The 26,809-nt window shown below is 40.1% G+C and overlaps 2 protein-coding genes across 6 annotated transcripts in view; one reads left to right on the top strand and one right to left on the bottom strand.

Moving 5' to 3' along the window:
• The window catches only part of LOC130920200 (nucleus accumbens-associated protein 1-like), a 34,735-nt gene extending 16,838 nt beyond the window's left edge, over positions 1 to 17,897 (bottom strand). Inside the window, exons 1-2 of one of the 5 annotated variants that reach the window (XM_057843209.1) lie at positions 17,740 to 17,897; positions 4,300 to 4,450 (exon numbers count right to left, since the gene is read on the bottom strand). In XM_057843209.1, coding sequence (XP_057699192.1) covers positions 4,300 to 4,450; positions 17,740 to 17,867 — 279 coding nt within the window. In that variant the 5' untranslated portion in view covers positions 17,868 to 17,897. The other 4 variants (XM_057843212.1, XM_057843210.1, XM_057843213.1 and 1 more) reach the window with 4 other exon arrangements.
• Positions 17,898 to 22,903: 5,006 nt separating this feature from the next.
• The window catches only part of trmt1 (tRNA methyltransferase 1), a 45,144-nt gene continuing 41,238 nt past the window's right edge, over positions 22,904 to 26,809 (top strand). Inside the window, exons 1-2 of the mRNA XM_057843385.1 lie at positions 22,904 to 23,072; positions 24,879 to 25,187. Of these exons, the coding sequence (XP_057699368.1) occupies positions 24,892 to 25,187 (296 nt within the window). The 5' untranslated portion in view covers positions 22,904 to 23,072; positions 24,879 to 24,891. The remainder of the gene's footprint in view (positions 23,073 to 24,878; positions 25,188 to 26,809) is intronic.

Genomic DNA, 26,809 nt, shown 5'->3' with positions numbered 1-26,809 from the left:
GGCTGGGGAGCGGGAAGTCTGGGCTTCCCTGTTAAAGCTGCTGCCCTCGCGACCCGACCCCGGAACAAGCGGAAGATAATGGATGGATGGATGGATACTGTACACACTGCATGCCTTCCGCACTCTTAGGGTTAAAACAAAACAAGAGTCAATATTCAGCAACAAATAGTAGGAATGCGTAGGACATGTCACACAATGTAACATGACAAACAGAAGTTCTGACATGCCAGGGTTTCTGTGGCGTGGTCGTGATGTGTCCGAGACGCCAGATTAGCAGTCGGTGAATATGTTACACTTCATTAGGCGTTGGTTGGTTGGTCGGGACCCCCCCCCCCCAATGCAAAACTTCGGCCACGACAGTCCACGAGTTTGAAATCTCTGAAATCGTGTAGTGTGAGTCAGGCATTAGTTTGACAGTTAACTTTATCTGAAAGCTACATTAAAAGTAAAGATGCACGATAATATCGGTAACTGATAATTATCCACCGATGATGGCAATTATGACGTCACTCAGATAATCCAGATGAAAAAAAATTCAACCGATAATGCAATCGGATAATTATATACTTGATTTAGCCTCCAAATGTGCGCAACCGAAGAATTCAGCACCGCCGCCTCCTCAACCCCTCCCCTCTCTGAAGCCCCTGAGGGAGGAGGGGTTGAGGAGGCGGAGTTACACAACAGAAGCAGTTGGAGATAATGCCGGCTCTGTCATGAGCCTGGCTGGATTTATTCGTGTGTGAAAAAAAATGACGCTTCCACCATCTGCAAAACATGCTCTGCAGAAGTTCCACGAGGCGGAAAAAAAGTGTCCTCATTCAGCCCAAAGCGGGTGGTAAATCCATCTAAGGCTAAACACTGGCATGAGACCAATAGTCGACTAGTACCAGTCTTCCGACGGAGCCCGCCGCTCTGACAGGGCTGGCAGAGCCCGGTTCCCCAGCGATAGGACCTCCAGCAAACACCCTGGTTTCTCGAGTGTTCCCCCACGGCGTGAGGGACGCGAGGCGTTCACCTCCATCCGGAGCAGAGCCAGGCCCCGAACACGCCGCGACGAGCCAGCAGGGGCGGGCGGATATCCGGTACAACTCCGGTTCAACTCATCGAGCACCATGGCCAGACAGAGGCCTGGTGCGGGTGCTAATTTGGCGGCCGGACGGACTGAAGGGCACAGGCTGGAGGACATGCCGGACGAGAGACGCCCCCCCCGAAATCACCCGAGAGCCAAAGCTCTCTCAAAAAATAATGCAGTTTATATGACCACTATTTTTCGTGAAAAACATGCCCATCACATCAGTTTCACCACGGACATTTGGACAAGTGATGTCAAGTAAGCATGCTTATCATGACGGCACAGTGGTTAGCTGATAATTGTAACATGCACCAAACCAAACTCACAAGAGGTCAGCCAGTCAGTAATGCTTTCAGTACGCTGTAAATTTATAAGTCTTAGTCAGATCATTCTTCTTCAATCTAGTCAAATAATTTTCCCCATCTTGTTTTGAGTGTTAAAGACTAGTTAACAGATGAATGCGCCAAATTTTTCCACCTACTTGAAGTACGTAAATATTGCCATTTGTTCTTATTAAGCCCATACATCTAAAAAAAAAAGGGGTTTTTTCACCTGAATCAAGAAAAAAATGTTTTCAAATAATGTTTTGAACCATACCTATTCTTTAGTGATGCACGATAATACATTTTTCAACCAATACCGATAACCGATCATTTCCTCCTCATTCCAACCGATAACCGATAATGTCGAGCCGATAATTCTATTAAAAGATTTATGTAAAATTTCAAAGTATACACAAAAGAAAATATTACTGTGCAAAAATATAATTTATGACTCTTTTTTTCAACATAAAATATAAACAAGTCGTCAATTCAAACATCTAAATAATGACAGATTGTCTGACATTGTGTAATGGTAAACCTTTGGCAACAATTACTTACAGAGTAAATACCTAAGTTGCACAAAAATGCCTTTAAAAGTAAGCCATTCCTAACATATATAACATTAATACACTGCAAAACACACTTCCTTAAAACTAGTCAGTTTTAAGTGTAAATCTATTGGCAATAAGTGAAATTATCTGCCATCGCTTCAAGTGTATTTCTCTCAGATTTCTTGGAAGAAAAATAGCTAGCTGAAAATAATCTTAACAGCCTTGTTTTAAGCAATACATTATTATACTTAATCCTAAAAAGGAAAAAAAAAAAAAAAAACTTGGAAGAAGGAAAGATTTTGAATAATATTTGTGGCTACAGAATATTGATTTAAGAATTTGATTATCTACTGTGACTGTAATTGAGCAGAGAAATAAGTTAAATAATTTAAAAAGTGATTGGTAATGTTATATGCTTTGTTGCACACTGTGAAAATGATTAACTCAAAAGAGCGAGATGTCATGTACCCATTCTGCAACGCTTTGTTTACATTTGCGGCTTTCACGACATTTGCTTTACATCAGCTAAACTGCTACACGGCAGTACTATTTGGACAGAGTTGGAGCTCGCATCCGCGTGCGTGTTGTTTTGTGCCCGAGTTTTGTTAAGACGAAAATAAAGGCAGCGTTACAAAGTCATCTGACCGCTCGTCATTTTACATACTGAATGCATTATTGACTGGCTGACTTCGTTTTCTCCATGTTTAAATTATCATCTAACCACTGTGCCGTCATGATAAGCTTGTTTACTGGATGGACATCACTTTTTCATGAAGAATGGTGGTCGTATAAACTGCATTATTTTTTTTATCCAGGGCTTTGGTTCTCGGGTCATTTAGGTTAAAAAAAAACAACCCGTGTCTCGTCTCGGCGGCAGCTACGTTCGGCCGGTTAGCCGCGGCATATTCGGGTCCTGGCTCTGCTTGCACGCCGTGGGGGAACGCTCGAGAAACCGGGGTGTTCGCCGGAGGTCCCGAGGCCGGGGAACCCGGCTCGGCCCGCCCCGCCTATGGCGAGGCTGCGCCGGCCTGCCGGACCAGCCAGAGCGGTGGGCTCCGTCGGAAGACGGCTACTTGCCGACTATCTGTCTCCAGTCGTGCCAGTGTTTAGCCTTAGACGCGAATTTACCACCCGCCTTGGCCTGCATTACCAAACAGCCCGACTCTGTATTGTCAAAAGCCCTGTAGTTTAACTTAGTTAGCGTGTACAATAGCTTTAGCATTCCCGCTAGCCGCAGCCTCGTAGTCGTTCCAAAAATCTTTGTGATGAAGTTTTAAATGGCTGCTGGGTTAGTGGTTTTGAATGAGGACACTTTCTTTCTGCCTCGTGGAACTTCTACGGGACATGTTTCGCAGATGGCGAGAGCGTCGTTTTTTTAGTAACAGCCGCCATAATATTCAACTACTTCTTGTCGTGTAACTCCGCCTCCTCAACCCCTCCTCCCTCAGGGGCTTCAGAGAGGGGAGGGGTTGAGGAGGCGGCATGCTGAATTCTTCAGTTGCGCACATTTGGAGGCTAAATCAAGTATATAATTATCGGATTGCATTATCGGTTGAATTTTTTTATCTGGATTATCTGTGTGACGTCATAATTGCCATTATCGGCCAATAATTATCGGTGACCGATATTATCGTGTATCTTTACTATTCTTGAATAAAGAACATTTCTGACAAACAAGTTTTTTTAGGATTAAGTATCATAATCTATTGCTTAAAATAAGGCTGTTAAGCTTATTTTCAGCAAGCTATTTTTCTTCAAGAAATCTGAGTGAAATACAGTTGAAGCGCTGGCAGATAATTTCACTTACTTCCAATAGATTTACACTTAAAACTGACTAGTTTTAAGGAGGTGTGTTTTTGCAGTTTAGTAATGTTATATGTTAGGAATGGCTTACTTTTAAAGGCATTTTTTTGCAACTTAGGTATTTACACTGTAAGTAATTGTTGCCAAAAGTTTATTATTACACAATGTCAGAAATCTGTTATTATTTAGATGGTGGAATGGACTACTTGTTCACATTTGATGTTGAAAAAAAAAGAGCAATAAATTATAATTTCGCACAGTAATATTTTCTGTTGTGTATACTTTAAAATTTTACATAAATCTTTTAATAGAATTATCGGCTTGACATTATCTGTTATCGGTTGGAACGAGGGAAAAAATGATCGATTATTGGTATCGGTTGAAAAATGTATTATCGTGCATCACTAATTAAAAGCCTTGAAGCCTATGTTTTGAATCATGGTTAAATATTATCCAAACTGCTGCTTCCTGTAAAATTGTACCAACATATATGCTAATATCAAAAGTGAGTATAAAAAAGATATTTGTGGTTTAAAATCATAAATTGAACCTTGAAGGAATGTCCCTTGACCACCACAGAGACATCGCAGTAGAGGCCCTGCAGACGCTGCTCGTTCAGACACTCCAGGACATTGTTGCCAAAGTTGGGGATCGCCATCTGTAGCGTCTGAGCCATAACGCTGTGCCCAGCACTATGGGGTCTGTGATAGGGAGGAAAAAAAAGCAGCATTTGAGACATGTTACCTTATTTTTATATTACCCCAAGTGCAGTCAAATTCCAGAGTATGGTTTATTTTACTTCTTTGCAATGCATCCAGTCTAATTCTGAGCATTTTGATGCTTTCTGGCCTACTTTACCCCCCCATCATTCGGTCAAAGAAGAGTCGCTTATATAACGTGTCTACTTTTCAATGTCATAATAAGCTGTGAACAAAAGCAGACTAGTCGACATGAAATAATCCATCTTTAATAATAGATTCTGTTTAGGACTGACTCACTTAGATCTGATTGGACGGACATGCGTATTGAAAGTGGGAAAGTTTTAAAATAAATACAATGGGGACAAGATAGTTGAATGATGGCATCCGCTTGAGCAAGCACTACCATACATGGTGAAAGGCATTCTGTTATGATCATACCCTTTTCTTATTGTATTTTCGTCCAATATTTGTGGTAGAAATGGGGCCAATTCTATTAATTATCAGGTTCCGACACCGGTTTAATTCATGCATTAGAAATTTCCTATCATACATGTGAAAGTTTCCAGTGCACAAGCCATATCTGCTTTTTAAATGTTGTATGTTGAAATGATTACACAAGTGATTCCCTAATTGATGCTAAGCTACAAGGCTGAAAAAAATGTGGGATGGATTTCGTAAAAAGAGGCCTATATCAATGACAGGCAGAAAAATGAGACCCGCCTCCGACTGCAAAAAGCTTTACATTTCGCAGCAAGACAATGCGACTTTTCTGTGAACAGGAAGGCTTCCCTCTTCTTCCGACTTTTTTTTCTGATGCATATAGTCATACATACGTATCTTAATTGCCTGCATTACCACGGAAAAAGACAACAATAACATAGGGATTGCGTAAAAGGGTCGACTGAACATACAAATGAAACGCTATCGTGAAAAGTGAGACACAAAAAAGGTCTGTGACAGTAGGTCAGGATAAAAAAAAAAAATAAAAAAATAAAAAAAAAAACCTGAGGGAAAACCGCGATGAGGCAGACAAACGAAAAAACAATGCAATGATGCAACTAGCAACGAAAGGATATACAAACTGTCAAATGGCAGCAAGTCATTTCTCAGCAAGATGCCTAAGATCAGCTTAAAGACACTGCTGATGATTTGGAAATGGATGCAGCTACAACGTTGGGAACTCATCCCACAGCACTGTAACAAAACAATCTGACCAGCAGTGGAATGTGACAAAATCATGCCAGTCGTCATACTAGCTTTGCTTGCTAGCTAGCACAGCTATTCTCCTAGTCTAGCCCAACCGCGTCATCACTCCCAACGTGCATTGTATGCGTAAAACATGGCGCCCACCGTAGGACAAAACATGTACTAAATATCATAGATTTTTAAATCAATGGCAATAATATATGCGTTTCTCATAACATATTTTAGTAAAAAGCAATGATCCCTTTAACATGTTTAAATAAAATACTGTATTTATTTATTTTTTTTTCTAACTGAAAAAAATCCGCGATGGACTGAGGGTGTGGATCTTGAAGCGCGATATAGCAAGGGATCACTGTATTTATTAGTGGCATCAAGCGATTAAATTTTCTTAATCACAATTAATCGCATGTAGTCTGTAGAAAAAAAAATACAAACATGTGGTGCACCACACAAAGAACAAGCAGATGTTCCATGATGTTTGCTGTTGTGAATGTCTAGCAGCAGCAACTGCACATGCCTAAAGTGGCGTGTTTGGGTGCTGATGTAATCGGAGCTAGAGTGTTCCATTTATATGGTTGCAGAGCAAGCCCCACAGTCGTATCGTTACACTTTGGAGGCTGCAATCAAATAATTGTGTCTTCGCTTTCCGTTTTCTTTTGCCGTCATCGTGCAAAGTCGAGGCCATTCCGCAACACGATCATTGCGTCTTAGTGTCGCAGCGTCACTTAAACGGCCCCTCAATGTCCACCGTTTATGTTGTTATAGTATACGTCTGTTTTGACACGCAAAACTTATCAAAAAATGCACACGAGTCATGCGAATCATCCATTCTGCACCTCTAGTGACATTTTGCACTTTGTGTGGCCTCCAACGACAGTCAAGTTGGCTGCACTGCTTCCAGGTGTAAATATGTGCAGCGACATGAATAATAAGCAGATAGTTGCCATGACGACAAGCCATTGTGCCTAATAAATTAAAGTCAAGCATGCTGATAACACACATCCAGAAGAAGAGTCGAGACAAAAGACTCATTCCCAAACACATGATTGACAATCATTGAGATGTCATCCAAGAACGCCCAGCTACAGGTCAATGGGGGTCATCACCACAACATCCCCAAGACAAAAAAGGGAGGTAATTGGTGTCACTTAAACTTTGAACCTGGGGCCCCGTTGTGCCCCATTAAAGACTGATTAGCTGAAACATGTCAAAAAGGTGACAGTGCACACAGTCTGAGGCAAGACAGCATAGTTAAGATTATCATTCACTTGAAAAGTTGATTGATCTTAAGAGTTTTTCCTAAACCTTTTGTGGTACATATAAAGAAGGAATAATTTAACAGTCTGAAATAGTTTTTATGTTAAACTACCTACACATGTCTGAGAATGCTCAAACTGCACCTGCAATAGACCCTACCCACGTGACGTCACAACTCCTTCCTCCTGACTGGTGCCGCCCAATTGTCCGTCAACACATCATGTTTACCTGTTACGGCTACGTACATTCCTCCTATTTACGACGTGTTTTTCTGCTCGTTAACATTAATAATCAAAATGGTGAAGGCGTGTGTGGCGGTCAGTTGCAATAACAGAGAAGATAGACGGAGAAGACGGAGAGACTTGAAGTTCTACCGGATTCCGAGAGACCCGGAGAGAAGAGAGCGAGATGGGCTGCTGCAATTCGACGAGAAAACTGGGCTCCAAACGATTACCACAGATTATGTAGTAGTCATTTTATATCTGGTAAGATGCATTTAATATATATTTTGAGGGTTTTGGGCTGACAACCACAATTAAGATCATTGCTAGGCTAATCGCCGACAACATACACGTATGTATGTAGTGAGAGTGCTATCGCTAAACCATATAAACATTAAAAGCCCTAACTCCATTGACAAACGACATGAAATACATTAGACTTGACAGTGGATGTTAGCAATAACAAAAGATTTTGAATTGAAAATTTCGTAACTCACCTTTCCAAGCACAAGATAGATTCCTGCCGAATTTTCGTGGACGAGGACCTGTTTCACCCAACCAGCAACTAAGTATTTATAAGCCTCCAAGCTCTTAAAGTTTTTCAAACTTTCGTGAGAATAGGCTGATTTTGTGTGGACAAGATAGTTGTACATATCAGGCTAGCTAGCAGATGTCAGGCAAATACGGCGGAGACAGCGGTTCGAAAAACATCGATTTAGGCATCAAATATGGATCTGGCGAATGGATAAACTGAAGCTTTTCCACATAACGCCTTTTATGCAACGCATCAAGTGAGTTTACGGCATCCGAAAGCACCGGGTCTTCCATGAAATGCATTATAAATTGCTCGATCAATTGAGACCATTGATAATACAGACACAAAATGACGGACAAGGGGGCGGAACCATACAGCGAGCACGTGATTTTGTGACGTCGGTGGGTAGGGTCTATATAGTATTTTTGTTTACCTCATATTGACGGGCTAAGGCCAATTGGGATAATGAGATTTACCTTCTCATAGAGAGTTGTGATTTTTCTGTGGTACTTCAGCTGTTTTCCAAAAGTAATCTAATGACCACATTGTTTCGGGAGTACCTTAAAGTGCCTGTGACACGAAAAAGAATGTTTATTTCATAATACACGCGGTATTTTATGCTCCTGAATGATATGGACCGCTTGGATGTGTGTAGAAGCGATCGCTATATTTATTTAGTTTTTTTAATCGGCTTCGGTCTTGCATTGAGGCAGAGGGCGCTGTGACGTGTACGGTAGAAGACGTCCTCTTCACTATACAGCCTACTGTTGTGTATGAGGACGAAGGATTCAGCTGATTTTGCGGATTAATACGTTTATTTTTCGCATCACGCCAGCCAAATGGCTGCAGAAAGATCATTCTGTATGAGCGAGAGGCATATGCGCCTTTTTGGAGTTTCAAAAGGTTCCCATTCACCGTGGATATTTACTGTGGGACCATTGGGCTTACGAGGAAGTGAGTAAACATCTTGTTTTGTATTATGTTAATTACGAATACAGCGATTACAAAGTAAACACTACAAACTTTCTTTAAATAAAGGACTACTTACGTTTGATCATTGATAGGCATGTAAAAAGCTCTCCTCAAGCACATTAGCAGCACGTTAGCTGCACAACAACTGGAGCCACCCTCCTCCGCGGAACGAACTGTAAATTGCTCTCCGCCGGGCGGTTTGCCGATCCACGAAGACAATCGACAACCAAGTCGTCATGTCAATAAATCCAGGCTAGTTATGTGTGATTTTCCGCTTCGAAGACTTTGAAACATCACTCGGTTCGGGTTAGCATGTCGGCTAGCTGTCACGCCTTTTGGTTTGTTTACATTCTCCGAAGCCGGGGAAGGGAAATGACATATGTCCGATTTAGGTGTCATAAAATATCGTTCGGGAGGTGCGACAGTAAAGGTGAAGTCGACGGTTTTGACCATTATGGAGTAATTTTGCCATGTCGTCCTGAATAAATGCATTTTTATTATTTCATATTCCATTTAGCACAAGACTTATTTGTCATGACCATGCCATTTATTTAGCAATTGGGGAAAATACTTGGATAAAAAGAATATCCTGAAAAAATATTGAAGTAAAGAGACAGAAACAATGACATTTTGCAGCTCTCTTTGTCGCGTTTTCCTCGTTGTGAATAGTTCCCCCTCGACGGGCTGACTGGTCCTTCTCAAGCCATTTATATAGCGATTGGGGAAAAATACTTGGATAAAAAGAATATCCTGTAAAAATATTGGAGTAGAGAGACTAAAACAATGACATTTTGCGGCTCTCTTCCTCGCGTTTTCCTCGTTCTGAATAATTCCCCCTCAATGGGCTGAATAGTAAAACCGATGAGCCCAGTCTACCGCTGACGTCATCCACCTGCTTGCGACACTAAAGCCCTATAATGGTAGGCGTGGCTAACCGGCAGATTAAAAGAAGAAATTTCTCGTCATCTGCGCTTTGCTAAATTGTTGTATATAGTCGAATCTTCTCAAAATATGATTCTAATTCACATAATAATGCCATTTAAGACTTTTTTTCTCCTGTCGTATGCTCTTTAAAGCTTCAGAGAAGGACGATAACATTCAGAGATGTACCAGAGTTGGCCCATCATCAGCACACTTCTTGTCACATGGTATGGTCATGGTCACAGGGGTTTAGACGTATGTTAATTCACATCAAATACTCATACCCGTCAAGTTGTTTGGTTTCGGCGTAATTTGTACAAGTGAGCACTGATTTTTGCGCCATTTTGAGTGTACCACGGATGTAAACAAACCAGAACAGGGGTAGCTCCGACGCCACATAACTGCTTCCAACTTCATCGCTGGATATAAAATAAACTCCCTCGTTTACCTGAGTGTAGCCATAGCCTACAAACTACGCCCACATGATACGGTAGATATCACATATTATAGAACTAGATGCAAATGACAGACACAGCTGCATTGACAACATGTTTTAAGGACCACATGCGTTAGTAAACAGCCGCCATCTTAAAGCAGTAAACCTCGCAGGAAGGCTCTGATGTAGAGATCCTTCCTCGCGAACCTCAGTAACTTTTTTTTTTTAAATTTTAAAATGCTCCTAAATCGGCAAAATCTTGACTTAAATCTATCTTTAAATGATGAAAACTTACACATGTTGATTGTTGAAAGTTGACAGAAGGGAACTAATGCAATAACGGGAGCAATTTTAACAACTTTAACGGTTGATTCACATCTTTAAATGACTTCCACACATAGCAAAGGTTACTATCTAGTTATCGCAAGACCCTTGTGTCTAGTTAAGTGGAGGGTAAAGAATTGGGCTAGGGCCAATTGTTCCCAAAACCCTTTAAACTTCACATTGTGTGACCTTTTTTTTTTTTTCTTTTGAGAAAAAAAAAAAGAAAATTATCACTAGTTACTTTGCCAAGTAACTAATTACTCTTACATTCAGGTAACTGAGTTACTAACGCAATTACTTTTTGGGACAAGTAATTTGTAACTGTAATTAATTACTTTTTTAAAGTAAAATTAACAACACTGCTCATAATAAATAAAAGGCAGGAAAGTGACATTAAGAGAAAAAAAAAAAGAAACAAAACAACGCATCACGATAAAAGTCAGACAGCAAATAAAACAATGAAACAGATCAAGTCCGAAAACATTAAAAACCCTTAAGAAATAAAACCAGGCCAAACTAATCTGGGGGAAAGGCGAGTCTAAAAAGGTGTGTCTTTAAACGAGATCTAAAAAGGCCCAAATTAGTAGTGGTGCGAATTTCAGGGGCAAGACTATTCCATAACCTGGGGGCAGCAACCACAAAAGATCAGTCTCCCCACTGTTTGAGTTTGGACCTCGGAACGTGCAAATGAAGTTGGCCGGTAGAGCGAAGAGTCCTGCCAGAATTACGGATGGTTAAAATTTCCCATAAGTAAGAAGGAGCCTGGCCATTAATAGAATTAAAAACAAACAGTAAAAGTTTAAAATCAATTCTAAAATGGACTGGAAGCCAGTGGAGCGATGATAGCACGGGGGTAATATGTTCACGTCTAGGTGTATCTGTTAAAAATCGAGCAGCAGCATTTTGAACAAGTTGGAGACGAGAAATTGAGGACTTGGGAAGACCAACATAAAGTGCGTTGCAGTAATCCAGCCTTGAGCTTATAAAAGCGTGAATTGCTTTTTCAAGGTTGTGGCGAGTAAGAAGAGGCTTCACTTTGGCCAAGAGACGGAGCTGGAAAAAACTTGCTCTTACAACAGAACTAATCTGTTTTTCAAAGTTGAGCCTGCTATCAAATATCACTCCGAGATTTTTAACATGTGTTTTAAAAAAGGGAGCCAGAGTTGGGCTCAAGGAAACAATGTGCGTTACTACGTTGGTTGAATGACGCAAGAAAAGTCAGAGACACGGAGAAAGAAGAGTGTTTGTTGTGACGCTGTAACAAACGCGATGCTAGGCTAGGTGGCTCCAATATTTTCTGACTGTAGCCGACAGCCTACAATCTACGCCCAGATATCACAGGCATATAGAACTACATGCGAAATGACAGACTCGGCGGCGTTAGTAAACAGCTGCCATTTTAAAGCAGTAGACTTCTCAGAAAGGCTCTGTTGTAGTGAACCTTCAAAGCAAACCAAAGTAACTTTTTAACTTTTAAAAAACGTTTTAACTAAAATACTCCTAGATCGGCAAAATCTTGACTTGAATCTATCTTTAAATGATGAAACATTTTTAAAACTTTCACATGTCGAAAGTAGACAGAATGGAACTAAAGGGTAAATGGTGTTATACTTACGAGCAATTTTAACAGTTGATTCACAACATTAAATGACTTCCAAACATAGCAAAGGTTATTATGCTTTTTTTTTTTTTTTTTTTTAAATTAAAAAAAAAAAAAACATGAAAGGTAACACCAGTTACTTTGCCAAGTAACCAATTACTCAGTAGTCAGTAACTAATTGTCAGTTACTTCAGGTAATTGAGTGACTAACTCAATTACTTTTTGGGAGAAGTAATTTGTAACAGTAATTGACTACTTTTTAAAAGTAAGATTAACAACACTGGTCATAAAAATGAAGTCTGCAGAATGAAAGCGGAGATTATTCTGCCAATTTGTTGCCGAACAAAAGTTGCCTGCAACTATTGCTGATCACTTCTCAGAATTAGCAAAAGAAATGTTCCCTGACTCAAAGATTGCATCGGTAAGTTAATTTTATCAATTGACCTTTTTCATTTATAATTGGACACACTTACGAACTACCTTCAAGTCAGACTGAATTGCGAGCTGAAGTGCTATGAAGTGCAGCCATCAGGACATGATAGAAATTGCCAAAAGTGCTACATACAATTACAACAATCACTGTTAAATTTTAGTAATCATGATGTAGCTGAAGATATTGTTCTTTGATTGCACCAGGTTATATGTTACAAAATGACCAATAAATTCGTATTATTTTCAAATTTGAGTTTTATTTTTGTTTCATACTGCATGTTATATACATCGTTGTAAGATTAGTCACCAATTTGTAACGGTATACGTCACTATTTGTAAGATTGCCAACGGCCTTGGGTTGACAGGTATGAATACTGTACTGTATATGTGAACTAGGGCTGATTATTTATTTACTGTATGAGCAGATATTTCGAGTATATTGAAAAATAATTGACTGATTAATTGACTATCAAAAAAATTGTTTAAGGCAGCCCTAGTGTAAAGTTATAGGAACCCTCTAATCCACCTTAACCCATAAACTTCAGTAGTTGCCCTGTTCAAACATTGTGCACTAATGAGTGATTTTCTGTAGTACTAATGTCAATTGTTTTAAAAAGAGCCGTTGGCGTGCTCGTTTGAAATGGACCGAAATGGACAGAAAGACAGACACACACGCATAAATTAAAATAAGGACTTGAGGTAAAGTACAGAGCATACAGCTGTGAAAACCAACTTAATATTTCTTTTTTCTATGCAATGATAAATATATTAGCATGAGGTAAGCACATTTGTGCACTTTTAAGTATATTATAGGATTAAAAAAACCCATCAAAGATCACTTTATTGTACATTCAGAACAGAAACAAATTTTTTGATCATGCAATTTGTGATTATACACACCTAAACCATGATGGAAGACACAGACAAGGCTGCAAAAGCAGTTTCTGCTCTTCTACTATTTTACGTCGGATGTCGAAAAGATCATGTGTCGAAGCGATCGGATGTCGAGGTACCACTGTATTGTGCAGGCCTAGTAAGTAATTATATTTATTATTCAAAATGGCTATCATTTTAGCTTATAATCATTAATTGATGTATAATATTTAGTTTAAAAAAAAAAAAAACTTTATAAAATTATTCACTCACATAACTTTAAAACAAATTACGTCACAATGAAAAAAATAGTGTCTGTAAATACACTACAGTTCAAAATGTTGGGGTCACTTGTTTTTTTTTTTTTTTTGTTACAGTTGCATTTCCCCCGATATTTTACATGATAATCGAGCCAAAGAAAGACAAATTAAAAAAAAGAAAAAACTTTTAAAAGGGTAAATATTTGAAAAAGAAAATCTCAACCACTCCTTGATGTCTGCGATTTCTGCATTGCGACCCTTGGTAAATTACCGTGTTTCACCCATAAAATCCCCCAAAAGTCGGGCTGTGGCCATTAGAAGTGGGAACCTCTTGATACCTCACGATACGATCCAGTTTGCGATACAAAGCTCACGATAATGATGATCTAACGATATGGCGATACAACAATTATCGATACATTGGTCAGGAAATCATTCTAGGATATTCTAAAAACAACTAATAAACAGAAAAACAAGCTTCTGCTGTGAATTGGAATGAGTTTATCACTAGTAGACGTCCAATCCATTTGAACTGGGAGGGTCCCACTTCCCTCCCATTTCAAACGGATTGAATGTCTATGGCCATCAGTAGCAGCCAATGCCAGGCAATGAGGTAATTTTGGGCCATTTAAGGTCATTTACCTGTTGATTTTCAGTTATTTCCTGTTGATTTTGGGGTATTTTAGGGGTCACTTCCTTTTTATTTTGAGTTACAAAACAGGAAGTGACCTGGAAATCACCCGAATGAAGAGGCTCAAACTCAACAGGAAATGACCTGTAAATTCCCTAAAATGAACAGCAAGTGACCTATAAATGCACTGAAAATCTGACAGAATGACTGTGAATGCTCTGGTTTTGAATGAACAAAAGTTCCCAGTCTAAATGGACTGGGTGTTGAGCACCTTCAAGGCAGCCTTAGAGTTAACTGAAACACTATTATGGTGGTAGATTTTGGAAGCAACTTGTTGGTTCCTTTTTTTTTTTTTTTTTAAAAAGACATTGACACCATTTTGAAATGAAATCTCGATTCTTGCAGGAGCATATCGATAACCTTTTGGGATACAAAGTATCACGATATATCACCATTTTGATATTTTGTCACACCCCTAGTGGCCATTCATAGCGGTGTCTTGGAAGTTGGCACTTGGTGAGACATGCTACACTGAGTTTTTGGATCGAAACAAGGTAAGTACGCGATAATATCTTAAAATCATGGTGTCTTTAATAATGGTCGCTTAACTTCGAGTTAGGGTTTAGGTTTAAATTATTTATTTATTTATTTTTGCCCTCCTGTTCAGAAATTGTATTCCACCAGACAATTGAGATTTCAAGTTTTCCAATGATGTATCACACATGCATATAGGAAAATTTTGAAATTTTTTGCCATATAACAGAAATCGCAAATGAGCAAACTTTCAGCAAATAACAGTGGACATTGTGAAATCAGAGCATTTCCCTCACCAGCAAATAACAGTGGACAGTGTGAAATAAGAGCATCCCCCTCATTAATGCTTATTACATTCATCTATCCATCATTAACACTGCTTATCCTGGTCAAGTCACAAGGTAATGGGTCCTACATTCTAGTTGACTTTGAGCAAAACTGGATTATTCTGTGAATTAGATGTCAGAGGAGGGGTCACCAGGGGACAACCCTCCACGCAGTCAAACCCTCACCTTCTGATACCATGCTGCCTTTGCCAAAAGTAAGTACACTGAACCACTAGAACATCATTTACTTTATTGTCGCAAATAACTTTACAAGATAGAATAGAATAGAACTTCATTGTCATTGTCAGCATCTTGTAAAAGTAACCCTGGTGTTAACTGGAATCCAGCTTTCCCCTTACAAGTGAGTAATTCTTCCACAGCATGGTGAAATATTACCTATCCAGCTATCAACCCCAGATGCTAGGTATTGCCATTAGGGACGGTCTGAAATCTCAATTTTCCCTTCACAAGTGAATGATTGTTCCGAATGTCTATTAATGCAGTCCTATCCATCCATCAGGTCATACGTTGCTCTCAACATTTTGTTTTCTATCGACCACGTCAGGTGTTGCCGTCAGTGACAGTCTGACACCATTAACTTCGACCACTCACAACTGGGTGATGACTCCAAAACAGAATGTTGCCTTGGGAGACTATCAAGAACTATTTACTGCCTATAAGTGTACATTACCTATTTATAAAGAGTCATTATTTAACTTAAAATTGCCCAAATCCTTATACTTTTAGCTTAAAAAAACAGCACATATTCAATTCACTCAGATTTCTGTTGTAATAAGCAGACTATCATTGTAGTGAATCAAAATATGAAATTGGCAAACATCTGCTTTTAGTTTGGAAAAGAACTATCAATATTTGCCCAATCTTTTATAGCGCTTACCGACCAAACTCATTAATAAATCATAATAAATGTCTATTTGTGCATTTTCTACACTGTCAATTTGAGATGTAGTTGTTTACAGGGGTGGAATTGAAGTATATTTTTAATTTAATTCAGTTTTAAATATTTTCAAAAGACTGATGTAAAATTAGCATTACTTTTAGGCTCAGTATAGAAAAATCCTCTAATGATACTCGCTTGTCTACTTGCAGTCATTTCCCCCTGGCTACAGTTCAGCGCGGGTCACCCGACATCCAGGAAACATCAAGACTAATTGCCATCACTTGACCTTTGAACCAAAGCCCCCTAGTTCCCATTAGAGGGTTCAACCTTGTCAAAAGGTAACAAAACACATATTTGAACTGCTGCAAAATGTTAATACAATACATAGACTTACTTCAGAGAAGCTCATTAGTCACTCAGCTCAGTTTCCTGCTTTAATATTAAAAGGTGGCCTATGTTAGCACGTCACGTAGCGAGCTAAAGCTAAGGCTAACGCCGCTGCCACCGCACCTCTGAACACATTTCCAAAAGCTGCCAAAATTGGCCACAATACATCAATGCAAATCCCTGAATGAGTGGTTTAAACCCAAGCTCTGAGGCGGCGTGTTCGTCCCTCAGTCCCCGCCACTCGACCACCGAAATTCGGCTACGCTCAAGTCTCCTCCGCCCCCTCCAGCGGCAGAGCGCGGCGGAGGCTAAGAAAGAAAACTTAACCCCAAAATTCAGCTCGTTGAAAAGGAGAAATCGCCTCACTTGTGGGAGTCGAGCAGAGCCGACGTCTCGCCCGAAGAGGAGGAGGAGAAGAAGAGGTTACAGAGGGAAGGGAGCCACCAAGCAGCGGCTCTCTACCTGAGGACACGCTGGGGGAAGAGAGCTGACGGTGCCCCGCCGTGTGCCAGCCTGCCGCGGGATTTGGGAGTCCTCGGCTGGCCCGGGCCGGCGGTAGGGAGAGCGAGAGAGGAAGAGAGGCAAAGAGGGAGAGGAGGGGGGCTGCGACGAGACAAAAACGAAGAGGGCCACCCACAAAAAAATCCTTTACTCCTTCATTTTCGCACTGATGTTTAATCAAACCTTAACTGTGGGAAAATATTCGAGAATATGGCATTTTGAGCAGCTCAGCGTAGCTTCTTCGCGGTTCTCCTTGTCTGGACCCCCTCCATTTTCATGCCGCTTACGGAACTTGACATCGATTTTCAAAGGAAACAAGTACACTGCTCATTACAGATATGATTCGACCAAATATCGTGTCCCGTTTCGATGGACGAGATCTTGAACCGCGACATCAACAGGTCATCCCGGGACACAGAAGGACGAGTCCAACGGCATGGCGAGGAAAGCGATGGGGAAGACAGTGCAGGGAGTCCCGGTCGGAGGGATTCGTCAAAGCACACAATGAGCTATTAACTAATGTTTGTTAGAGTTGTTTTCGACAACGTATTCGACAAATTCCACAGTTAGAGTGGTTATATTTATGAGTGGGAAAGAAGAGAGACGGAATCGTGGAAGTCACTCGCCGCGAGGATAGAGGCGGGGGAGGTGAGGGGCTGCCTCGCCGCGATGAATCGGTCGGTGCTTATAAAGTTTGCACACTTTTCCCTCACCCATCCCCCACACGCGGTGGCTAGCTCAACTTCACTTAGCCTTGTAAAACAATTAAAAACAATAGCTGCTTCTTCAACCACACCCCCACTTTTCAAGCATCACCTACAATCCACTTCAGTCTCTTCGTCCAACCCCCCGAAATAGAAGACCACCAGGAAAAGGAAAATATTGAGTTCCACCGGGCATCACACCGCGGCCCAACTGACGCTATTCCGCGCGTGTGCGTTGCTGCTGGGCGGCGTACAACAACTCACTCACCCCGTCGGCCGCTGGAACTCGTTTGCGAAGGAGCGGCAGCGGCGCCCGGGAAGCTCGCTAATGGTGACGGTGGTGGGGATTGTGGTCGTGTTGGTGGTGTGTCCCTCCGCTGCGCCGCAGGCAGCCATTCATTACTTGGACTAGACGCAGCAGCATCATGAAGGCATGCACGTACACACGCGTGCTATACAGGGGTGGGGGAAAGGGGGATATTGTACTGTATGGGCAAACCTGGGTTTGCTATGCGCTTTCCAGGTCGGAGACAGATTGCAGAATAATCGATCAGACAGACAGAAAGGGAGTTTTTATGACATTAATGGGCAAGTGAAGCTGTTGTTTTGAAGGCTGTCAAGTGCGAGATTTGTACAACGTATAAGGAATTTTGAATAGGAAAGGCAATCACTCCATTATATAAATAGTTGTGCTTTGGGCCACAGTCCTGTTGTGGGATAAAATTGGTTCCAATCAAATTATCCAAGAATCATATACCAATATCCCGCTTTACAAGCACCAAAGCAATATCAGCCCATCACATTACCTTCACCATGCTTGACAGAGTGGCGCCAGGCAGTGGTCCCCAACCAGCGGGCCGCGGACCGCTACCGGGCAGCAGAGAAATGAATATTTTATTAACGACTGCAATCTAGCCTGTGGCTCTTGACACATCGATATCCCTGTCTATAGACCAGGGGTCGGGAACCTTCTTGACCGAGAGAGTCAAAATACCCAACATATTTTAAAATATGATTCCATTAGAGCCATACAGTCTGTGTGTCGAATGACATAGCTGTTTGCACACCTATAGCAGCCAAGCGCCAGTCAATGTAAATAGTAACTTTAGCTGCTGTTGGCTGTGTGCTGCGGACAGCTTTTTTACAGGGAAAAGGCCACCTGCTGAGTCAGAAGAACAGCCTACAACCACCAATGGGCACTGAATTAAAGCATTGCGACATATGTTTGTAGGTCCAAGAAAAATATGTGAATGGACCATCAGCTCATCACAACTCATTCAAGTCAGATGAGCCAGCCGGTTCCACATTTAAAATTACGGGTTGGCAGAGAGCCAGATGCACTCATCAAAAGAGCTAGTTATGGCTCGCGAGGCATAGGCTAATCCGAGTAAAGATTTGTATAGGTCACCATATAGTGGTTGGCCGCAATTACTAGGGTGTTTGCACACCTATAGCAGCCCAGCGCCAGTCAATGTAAACAGTAACTTTAGCTGCTGCTGGCTGTGTGCTGCGGACAGCTTTTTTGCGGGGAAAAGGCCACCTGCTGAGTCAGAAGAACAGCCTACAACCAAGTCGATTCTGCATAATATTTGGCTAAAAGCTAGCAAACGAGGCAGCAAAAGCGAATGCACTGAGAGCATCATACTTCATGGCGAATCTTATCGCTAAAGCTAAGAAACCTTTCACGATTGGAGAAAAACTCATTATTGTTGCGACCACGGATATTTGCCGAGTAGACGCCGCTGTTATAAAAAGGTTGATACAGTGTATGTTGAGTGACATTCTCCCTGCACTTAATATTCGTTTTCAGCCTTGACGTGTTATTTTATATTTACTGTCATTTTCTGCCACACACTGTGTGAAAAAAAGGCCCACATTACACTGGTCCGTGGTGCAAAAAAGGGATATTTATTCCCATATATTTGTTCATTGTACTTGGCACATTAAATTTTATATCGTTTTGTACTGGATGAGGTTCACAGCTCTCAGCGGCTTCTTTGGGGCATGGTCATGAAGTTAGATAAGACGGCTGCCTAGTGTTTTTCCATGAAAAGGCTGGCTCTAGTCTAGCCTGTCGCCTGATATAGCAATAAATATAAACTCTATTATCTCAAAGGTTTGGGGTACATCGTCTTGAGGGCATCTGCGTGGGGCTCTCGGGGATGTTTTTTCCTGGCCAACTTTTACTCATGCTTTCCTTATCAAATGTATGTCTCATAGGGACTCAATAATTTCTTTTTATTCCTATTCTTTATATACCTGTAAAAAGAGAAAATCAACTTTTTTCTTCTTCAGTTGCTATGTGTTTTTGATTAATAAGGCTATCACTCCGTTTTTCAATGCAATGCCATACTCAGTGGACAGCCAATTTCATCCTAAAGCAGGACAATGACCTGAAGCCCACCTCCAAATGATGTCATAACTACAAAATAGGCAGCCGATATTCTAGCTGTCAAGTACAGTCACCAGATCCCAACCCCATTGAGCTGTTATGAGCAGTTCGACCAAAGAAGTGCCCTTTAAGCCAATTCAATTTATAAGGTAGAATTTATCCAAATTACCTCAACAAATTAACAGCTAGAATGCCAAAGGTCTGTGGTGCTGTAATTGCTGCAAATGGAGCATTCTTTGATGAAAGCAAAGTTTAGAAGAGGAAGTTATTTGAAATAAAAATCATTATTTTTAATCATGTCAATGTCTTGACTATTTTTTTCTATTCATCTATTCATTTTTACAACTTATTTGACAGATTTGGTCAATTCAAACTTTTGAACGGTAGTGTACGATATGAGAAACAAGTGTTTCTAGGCCACAACATTTTTAAAGAAAAACTACAACAAATGCAAGCTTCTCAAACTGTGTTAATAAAATTCCAGAAAATAATCAGTTCTTTAGAACTGTTATTGACATGGGCACCTCTTTCAAATCTTGTATGCTTCTCATATCTAGTTGAGTACAGATGTCATAGGCTTTGATTCTTGAGCATTGTTGCAACTCTCTCTGTACATGTAAGACAAGTCATAGTACCCTGTGTATCCTACTTTTCCTGAAATTGGTTGCCCTTGTTGCCAAGTTGTCTCTAACAAGGTAGGTTTTAAGAATGATATAATTTGTACTGTATGACAGGCTATATTTTCCTTCCACCTGCTTATTCACTTTCGGAACTTGTCGACAAACAGCCAAAAAGTGTCATGCCAAAGCTATGTTCGCTTCATGAATGATTTGAAAATAATAATAATCATAAACTTCCAAGGCAACGACTTTACAAAAAAACGTGAAGACTGCACTAATACTTAATGAACTCTGACATTAATTTGAGAGCTCCAAAATATGTCCCTCCACAAGCCTCCATTAGCCCCCATCCATCGAAGTAAGAAAGTAGTGGTAAACGATACGATATTGATTTATTGAACAGTGAAATGTTATACCGATATCACAAATTCTTCCATGATTAAATTTGATCCAAGGGACTTTGATTGATTTTTAATACGATACAGTGTTATGTACACATTTTGCACAATCAGTTACATTTACCCTAAAGCAATTAAATATAAAGCAGTTTGTATTTTTTTTAGGGCTGTCAAAATTATCGTGTTAACGTGCGTTAATTAATTTTTTAAATTAATCACATTAAAATATTTGACGCAATTAACGCAGATGCCCCGCTCAGACAGATTTAAATGACAGTACAGTGAAACGCTCACTTGTTGTGTTTTATGGAGTTTTGCCGCCCTCTGCTGGCGCTTGGGTGCAAATGATTTTATAGGCTTCAGCACCCATGAGCATTGTGTAAGTAATTATTGACATCAACAATGGCGGGCTACTAGTTTATTTTTTGATTGAAAATTTTACAAATTTTATTAAAACTAAAGCATTAAGAGAAAACATTAAGAGGGGTTTTAATATAAAATTTCTATAACTTGTACTAACATTTTTCTTTTAAGAACTACAAGTCTTTCTATCCATGGATCACTTTAACAGAATGTTAATAATGTTAATGCCATCTTGTTGATTTATTGTTATAATAAACAAATACAGTCCTTATGTACCGTATGTTGAATGTATATATCCATCTTGTGTCTTATCTTTCCATTCCAACAATAATTTACAGAAAAATATGGCATATTTTATAGATGGTTTGAATTGCGATTAATTGCGATTATTTACGATTAATTAATTTTTAAACTGTAATTAACTCGATTAAAAATTTTAATCGTTTGACAGCCCTAATTTTTTTTGTATTTGTAACAGTTTTAGATTTTATTAGACATTTTATTGCTGAAACATTTGAAAATCATTCTTTTTAACAAAACTATCTAAAAGATGATGATGTAGATTGATGTTTTGAGTTTTGATTGATTTAGTTTTGCTTAAACAATCGAAATATTGATACAGATTGATGTATTCTTGTACCATAGTAGTAACTCCCAAGGATCAATCTTGAGGACAGGATTTTAAACGTCTTGGGCTTAGCTCGATGTGGACTTTCAAGAGTCTTCTTTTGGACTCGGCAGCTCGCAGGATGGACTCAGTAATTTCTGAGAAAACCAGCATGGATCTGCTTTTCTTCAATTTTATTAATGTGATATTAAGGGAAAACACTTCGAAAAACAAAAAATACGTTTTACGATTTGTGTTACTAACACTACAGTACAGCTCTAAATCCTTGCAACTTTAACATTTGAAAATTGTATACATTTGTTAACTTTATAATGTTTTTTATGGTCCTATTCTCGTCCTAGTTTGCTTAGGTCTTTCTCAGGTCTCAGGCTCGCTTCTCAAAAGTCTATATCTTGTGTTGGCCCCGGGTCGGTCTTGGACACGGTAGCTGTGGTCTTGAGCACAACATTAAGCATAATCATCTGAATTGCATAAAATAAAGGTTTGGAATAAGTCAATCCGTATGTAATACAGTAATTCAATATTTATGAGTTTAAATGAGTTGGAAAAAATATTGGCCTTTTTCGTAGGTATTCTGATTTTTATATTTTTATCCTCGATATACCTATATTCAGGAGGTTCCTCGGGTCAAAGCCTGACCTAGCTGGACCTGCCTGTAATCACAGTTTTTCCCTCATGACTGAGAGTGTCATCAAATGCTATCATGGATCATAAATTAGAGAAGACTATTGTTCTTCATGATGACCTTCCCTTCAACTCACGTTTCAGTCAAGATTTATTCCAGATAATATAATTAGGGGGCATTAATAACTAGTCCTATAAAGACGTTTGTTGAGCTATTCACCATCATGGATTTTGTTCTAATCAGATTATTCATGTGAGCAGGCTGATGCGTTTTCCAGGCTCGTCAGACTGAAAGTAGGCCGAGGAGAAGAAGAGGAGGTGGAGGATGAGGAGCGCGGAGAGGGGGGTTGTCCTTACGTTACACTGTTACCCCGAAGTCAACCTGATGTTTGGGAGGAGTTTCGCTTTTTACTGCTGCCGCGTGGGATTCCGTAGACCGCCTACCAACATGGCGGCACCCTTTCGCTAACGTGAGAGCGGTGGTCTCTGCAGTACGAGTAGGCAAAACAGCTATAAATATCATCGATTGAATTCAGATTAACGACGAAAGTGTCTGCAAAGGTGACACATATTCAGGTGAGATTCATTCGGCGTCGGTAATAGTAGCTATTAGATTATACCTGTATGTCAGCATTTTGCCAATAAAACATCTTGACCCGAGGACAAGAAAAGCGGTCTAAATTGGCATCTACAAAATCTCTCCATTTCAGCAGTTTTTTTTTAAATGTAAGAAATGCTGCGTGGACTGTTTTAGACTCTTAATCTTAATCGTGTCATCGTGCCGTAACTCATTTGCAGGAGTTGTATGTTAGTGGTGCATGGTGTAAATAAATCTTGGCTCATTAATGTATGCGTATCAAATGGTGGATTCATTTTTTTCAATTAAATTAGTGTCATACTTTGTGCCTTTAGGTTTTACCTGATGCAACGTAATTGTTTCTCCCAGTTTGAACTCTGTTATATAGTTCATATTAATCCCGAAAATGTTCTGAATTGCTTCTGTAGCTGGGGGTAGGACCGCCAAGGCCCCCGCCTTTGGCTGCCGCCCAACTCCCTACGCACCTGACCCCCTTGGCCCCTCCCACAGGTGATTTACCAGTCGATATTGATTTACCAGTCGATCTATGTTCCTACCCTCACCTATGGTCATGAGCTGCGGGTCGTGCCCGAAAGAACAAGATCCCGGATACAAGTGGCCGTGATGAGTTTCCTCCGCAGGCTGTCCGGGCTCTCCCTTAGAGATAGGGTGAGAAGCTTGGTCATCCGGGAGGGACTGGGCGTCGAGCCGCTACTTCTCCGCGATGAGAGGAGCCAGCCGAGGTGGCTTGGGCATCTGGTTCGGATGCCTCCTTGACGCCTGGCCGGAGAGGTGTTCCGGGCATGTCACACCGGTGGGAGGCCCCGGGGATGACCCAGAACACGCTGGAGAGTCTATTTCTCTCGGCTGGCCTGAGAATGCCTTGGGATTCCACCGGAGGAGCTGGTTGAAGTGGCTGGGGAGAGGGAAGTCTTGGCTTCCCTGTTAAAGCTGCTGCCCCCTCGACCCAACCCCGGAGCAAGTGGAAGATGATTGACGGATAGATGGATATTCAGAATTGCCTATATCAATAGTTTAAATCCTGAATATATGACATTATATGCTTGGATTATCACTATATGTTCACTGACTGAAGCACATCCTACAACATGCCCTAAAAGTATATGGCTCTTTGAGTTTGAAAATTCCCTGGAAGAGTGAGGACATTCAGCAACTTATAAAAATACTTCTTAATACTTTCCATTTATCAATTTTCACTCAATGCCCCCTTATTTTTGTTGAGTTTTTATTTTAAAACACAATTTTTCTAGTTTTTATTTTTTATTTTTAACGGCTTGTATAGCAAATTGTCATATTATATTGAGTTTGGTACTAATTAGTGTCTTACAACACATTTTCATAGTAACAAAACAGTGTAAAGGCGTGTTGATGTTATCACCAACAAAACAAAATTTAATGATATACTGGTAGTGCAGAATCTACTGTAAATGAAAGTACTGTATTGTAATATCTTGTTGCAATCAACTTGGAAAAATTTTGATATTTCGATAACTTCTAATATTTTGCATTGAAATTAAATACAACTAACATTTTTATAAATAAAATAACTTAATCATTATATGTGCTGTCTTTCAATATGTTAACTTTTCCTCATTACCTATTCTAGTGATGTTCAACTATTTTTTTTAGATCATATAGTGGATAATCAAAACTGCAGGAAAATGCAAATGGCCCCACCAATCAGATTTACTACAGAGATGTCCAAAATCTAACTTTTAGTAGTGCGACTACAGTAACAATTGAATCGCTTTATATATGTTCTTTTTTTTTTTTTTTACCCCCAGCTGGTGTATCTTCATGCTGGTGCGGGCTGCCCAGCTGTTCCCACGCATCTTCTCCCTTGCTTGCCTGTACCCGCCTCCAGCAACACAACTGTGGCGTGTGGGTTTCATCATGGAACCCCCGAAAAATACAGTGAAGGACCCTGATGTTACCGTCACCGAGTCAGTTGCGGTTGAGCACCAGGAGGAGTCCCCTCTGGTTGGCCTCCTGCCTGGAGAGACAGTGGTGAAGGAGGGAAAGGCTGCTATCTTGTTTCCCAGTGCCAACGAGGTGTTTTACAACCCAGTTCAGGAGTTTAATAGAGATTTGACGTGAGTACGAGTAGTATTGAGAAGAGCGTACAGTACTTGTATTTTCTTAGCTTTATCTGCTCAGGACACTCTAACATACAGTTGTGCCTTCATGTTAGAGTATAAATAATTATTTGATCACACCATATTTTGTGGCAAAATGTATGTCGTTCACTGTCTGACGTTGCAACGAAGCTAAATGAATGACAAAATGTGCTCCTCGGCCCGCTCCCATGATGTCAGTGATAAATTGTGTGCAACAAGAGTGGACGTTTGTCAGCAGCGAAAAATATAAGGGTGTAGGTAAATTTACTGCTAGCCCACACGCGACTGGATGAGAAATATTGGCTCAAATTTCAGGGCTAAAATGCAGGTGCAGTATAGAGCCCTGCTCCAAGGGACAGACACCTTTCACTGTCTTTTGTCTGGACTCTCTAAAGAGCTGTTTTCCTTGTGTTCTCGTTTCAAAGTCAGGTAACTTATGCAGGATCATGTTTAACACATTTTTTTTGTAAGCATCACAGGCCAAAGTTGACGTCTCAGCCCGTCTTGTTGCGATTTACCAGAAAATCAGAATATTTTGTTTGAAGGTTGGTGTCTTGATCTTGCCTTCTCGCACCACGAGACAGGATCGTGGCCCTGGATAACTTGCTTTGAATGATGTCATCATGATCATGAATTCTGCTTGCTAACAGTAAATCGAGTAGGAGAATGTTTGCCTATTAGCTCATGATTTCATGCTTAATTGCAGTAGTTTTGGAATGACATAGTATAAAGTCCAGACTTGAATTCAATGGAAATGCTGTGACATCACCTACCTATCAGAGAGGTTGCTTGTACACCCTCCAGTTGAGCTGAATTAAAACAATTCTGATTGCAGGGAAAAGTGGGCCGAAATATGTGCTAAGAGATGTGAAAGATTAATTGCCAGTTACAATAAATATTTGATTTCAGTTTTTCTATTGATGGTGGTCCAAAAAGTTGTTAAGAGGGCAATTGATTTTTCACGTAGGTCAAGATAACTTAAATAGTAATTTTCCTAATAAAAGCGCCAATTAAAAGCGGAATTATATCTTTAGTTAGGTGATCTCTTTCTAAAATTTTTGTGTTACAATATTTATGTGTTTAATGATACTTAAGATTTAAGTGGGGGAATGATTCAAAATATGCACTGGTGTGTAGATAGGCAGAAGCCTCTACTGACAGATTCCTAATCTACAGAAGGCTACTCTCTACTGGCAGACTTCTAACTTTATGTCCGCATTTAATTAATGAGCAGTGATACAAACTAAAAATAAAAATAACAACCCGAGCTCTGATGATAGGTAGCAGAGGTGGGTAGAGTAGCCAAAAATTTTAGTCAAGTAAAAGCAGCGTTACTTCTAAATAATATTACTCAATTAAAAGTAGTCATCCAAAAATGTACTCAAGTACAAGTAAAAAAGTACCATTTGAAAAGAATGCGCAAGTAATTAGTAACACTGTGAGTAACTGCTTACAATGTCATTTTTTTTTTTTTTGAATGTTTTTTTTTTTTCTGAGCACAACTTCATATATATGAAGTTATTTTTACACTGCACTATAGCAAGCCTATTACATGACCGTGATATTAAAAAAAATGACACAAAAATCATCAAATTCAA

This window comes from Corythoichthys intestinalis, chromosome 8 (genome assembly GCF_030265065.1).
Source record: "Corythoichthys intestinalis isolate RoL2023-P3 chromosome 8, ASM3026506v1, whole genome shotgun sequence".
Classification (NCBI taxonomy): Eukaryota; Metazoa; Chordata; class Actinopteri; order Syngnathiformes; family Syngnathidae; genus Corythoichthys; species Corythoichthys intestinalis.
This window is presented reverse-complemented; position numbering and strand designations above follow the sequence as displayed.